A 3,810-nucleotide genomic window follows, 5' to 3' on the forward strand; every position below is an offset into this window, starting at 1 on the left:
CGCCGAGACACTATATGAAAGGATATGGGAAGGGGACATAGCTAGTGCAGAAAATAAACAATCGAAGGACGTGCATATCAGTTATAGGTGAACCCAGCCCGCCTATGCCTACGGAGACCGATGCCGAGACACTGTGTGAAAGGGTATGGGAAGGGGACTCAGCTAGTGCAGGGTATAAACAATCGAAGGACGTGGATATAAATTATAGGTGAGCTCAGCCCGTCTATGCCTATGGAGACCGACGCCGAGACACTATGGGAAAGGGTATGGGAAAGGGACTGAGCTAGTGCAGGGTATCAACAATCGAAGGACGTGGATATAAGTTATAGGTGAACCCAGCCCGTCTATGCCTATGGAGACCGACGCCGAGGCACTCCATGTAATAGTATGGGAGAGAACTTAGTTAATGTGAGGTATAAACCATCGAAGGATGTAAATACATGTGAGTGATTTCGTGAACTCTCCGCTACGTAGCAAAACGTCTACGCCTGCAGAGGCCGATGCGTAAACCCTGCAGGAGACCGTTCCCGGAAGCGGACGTATACATACAGTGATGTATGGAATATTATAGAAAGTAGTGATAGGTGTTAGAGAAGAATAACCGGCGGAGGGGTCATAGACTTAGCGCAGCTGTATGTGTGAGGATCGGCTTTTGACATGCGTGCTGTAAGGATGGTGTGGCGTTATATACCGGTGGCATATGGGGGTATCTACCCGAGCTCGTTGTATTGTGTGGTGTAACGCAGCATATAACCAAAGCAATACCGAGTAAGCTGTACAGGTAGGGCAATTTATCTTCCAGTATTACATATTCTTACCATCTACCTTTTAGTCTCCTTACCTCTTCCACCCTTTTCCGCCTACAGCATGAGATTTTACCCTTACATACAGTTCAGTACTTTTCCATCCTATTCATATTCCCGTCTCACTTATTTATGTATCTATGTGATTCTCCTTGTACACAATACGCAGTGTGTATACGGGTGGGTTGTTTGTGACATACAAAAACCAAGCGGTGTTACGAGATGTTGGAGCGTGCTATATAACACTTTGTAGTGTCGTGAGATACCGCAGAAACTGCAATGTGCAGATGGACCCGGAATGCACGATGAAGTGCTTGAGTGTGTTATGTGGAATGCACGATGAAGTGCTTGAGTGTGTTATGTGGAATGCACGATGAAGTGCTGAGTGTGTTATGTGGAATGCACGATGAAGTGCTTGAGTGTGTTATGTGGAATGCACGATGAAGTGCTTGAGTGTGTTATGTAGAATGCACGATGAAGTGCTTGAGTGTGTTATGTGGAATGAACGATGAAGTGCTTGAGTGTGTTATGTGGAATGCACGATGAAGTGCTCGAGTGTGTTATGTGGAATGCACGATGAAGTGCTTGAGTGTGTTATGTGGAATGAACGATGAAGTGCTTGAGTGTGTTATGTGATAAGATGAGATACAACAATGTAGTACCAGAACTGAGGAGCAAAAAATTAAGCAGCCGTCGGAGGTGCAACAGTATGATACCAGATGATAACACACACTCCGCGGCACTACGAGAAACAAAGGCTACTTACTATGAGGTACGTATGCGCCAGAAACTTCCCTCAATGCAAGCAGGCTGAATATGAGCAGAAAACTGGAATACAAGTCATCAGATTGTACACACTCGATATAAAACAATGGGATGTTCACAAATAAGACGAAAAACTTACAGCAATAGTGGCCAGAAGCCCAGCTCATCCGCTTCTGGATAATTGTCCGGTAGGGCGGATTGTGGCGATACCCACAATGGCCGTAGTCGCTTACTACCCATTTGCGCACTCATGTCGTCAAGCGTACCTACGCATGCAACCGCAAGGGAGACATACAGGACTCTGAGAGACGGTTTTTCGTATAAGATGAACGATACGGTTTATGCAAGTCACGACGTACATACTCGCCAACTTCCTGCTGTTTGTATAACTACTAGCTATCCTGCAACGCTGCAGGGCTCGAGTATCCAGACGCAATGGGGCAAAACCTGCGCGTGTCTGTGTTCTCTCTCGGCAATGACTAATCGCTATCTTAACTTTCTCGTGCAATGCCCAATGGTGGGCAGGCGAGCGTTCACAGGGACTTCGGATTCGGCAGTCAGGCCTAGATAGCTTCTCAGCCCCAGCGCATCATGAACCGTTGCAGCAACACAGATGCAACTACCTGAGAGACGTACTTTCTGTTAGGGTTCGCTCAAGCTTCACGAGCCATTGCTCCATCATGCTCTCCAGTTGAGCCTTTTCCATGGCCGATACCATGGTTGGTAGCACATACAGGTTGAATGGCAGCTGGGTTTCGGGGTCAACCTTTGCCTCGGGGAATTGTTTGTGCATGTCCTGTCTCTGCCGATGTTGGTAGCGGTCGACAACGGCGTTCACACAGGCCGCCCAGATGGGCACTGTCCGTGACATGCTGCAAGAGGTGAACCGAGAGGAAAGAATTTAACGTCCGACGGTGTAGGTGTAGGTAAGGTACCAGCCATCGAGCTAAGTTAGTAGCTTCTACATATACTGGCATAGAGGGGGGCCACAAACGACTGACAAGCTGCGTATGAGGACAAGGATACTGGTTCATAGGAGTGTAGACAAGAACAATCTTTGTATATCCTCTTGTACGCGTATGGATAGTACTTGGGCACGTTGAGCACATGGCGCAGGCTAGTGAGAATTACTCAGCGGTGAAGGATTAAAACTGTCCAACAACTGATGAAGGTGTGCTACATGGGAGACGTTCCTGTAGAGATAACGGATAGAGCTACCGCCTGATACGAAGGTCTGCACTACACACGCGGGTGTGTATAGATGGCGTTGTGTAGTATGCAGCTGACAACGCCAGCGTGAGCATAGTATGGCGGAGGGAAGATTTGCACTCGGGTGCGTAACCAAGCACGGACATAACGCCCGAGAACAAACCAAACGCAAACGCGGCATGCACACATACCGGCGCACTTGAGGCCGTGAACGCCAAAGTAAAGAGCCACACACCAATCCGACCAGATACACCGGCACACATCCCTACCTATCGGGAAACCGTTTCCTCCGCGAACTATCGACGAGCATGAAGCCACCGCTTGTTTGCAGATGTTTCAGCAAGTGGAGATTCAACCGCCGCATATTCAAGTCACACATGTGGGAGTGCCCATCCGTTGACTTGAAGTAGGCGTGGTCGTCGAAAGAGTTACTGTACCAGAGACCACACCTGTTGTAGTACGGGAATGATGAGATACTGGCTGGTAGCATACATGCGTCCTGTGTTGGAGCTTGTGTGAATACCTACATATGTCTGCACACACGTTTATTCGCACCTGTAGCTGGTCATATATTGATAATCGTGGACATACCTATGTGGATGTGTATTGAACAATGTGTATATGTGCAAATATAGTTTCATGGACATACGCATATTCGTCATTCCATCTATATTAAAAATACTTATCTATACAAAATTAGGCCGCACGTTTCAATATAAAATCAAAATATACATAGACCTTTAAATAAAGAGATAGAGGCTACTTTGCGCTTGTATATATTTACGAATTTGGGGTATAAATTCCAAGAACATGTATACTTCGTAGCCAATATAAAATTATATAGGAATATATTTAGAACGATATCTAAATACGATGACGTATACATAATATACATATAATTGAGTGTGTGTGTATGTGTGTGTCTATGTGTGTGCGTGTGTGTATGTGCATGTGCGTGTGTGTGTATGTGTGTGTGTATGTGTGGGTATGTGTGTTTAGTATGTATGTGTGTGTGAGTGTGTGTGTAAGTGTA

General features: G+C 46.3%; 1 protein-coding gene across 1 annotated transcript in view; it reads right to left on the minus strand.

The window, feature by feature from the left end:
- Nucleotides 1-2,187: 2,187 nt before the first annotated feature.
- The window catches only part of SARC_04903 (initiator tRNA phosphoribosyl transferase), a gene marked incomplete at its 3' end in the record, with an annotated part of 2,848 nt that continues 1,225 nt past the window's right edge, over nucleotides 2,188-3,810 (minus strand). The window contains exons 2-3 of the mRNA XM_014301247.1: nucleotides 3,047-3,226; nucleotides 2,188-2,440 (exon numbers count right to left, since the gene is read on the minus strand). Of these exons, the coding sequence (XP_014156722.1) occupies nucleotides 2,188-2,440; nucleotides 3,047-3,226 (433 nt within the window). The remainder of the gene's footprint in view (nucleotides 2,441-3,046; nucleotides 3,227-3,810) is intronic.

Source organism: Sphaeroforma arctica (genome assembly GCF_001186125.1).
Source record: "Sphaeroforma arctica JP610 unplaced genomic scaffold supercont1.293, whole genome shotgun sequence".
NCBI classification, from domain to species: domain Eukaryota; class Ichthyosporea; order Ichthyophonida; genus Sphaeroforma; species Sphaeroforma arctica.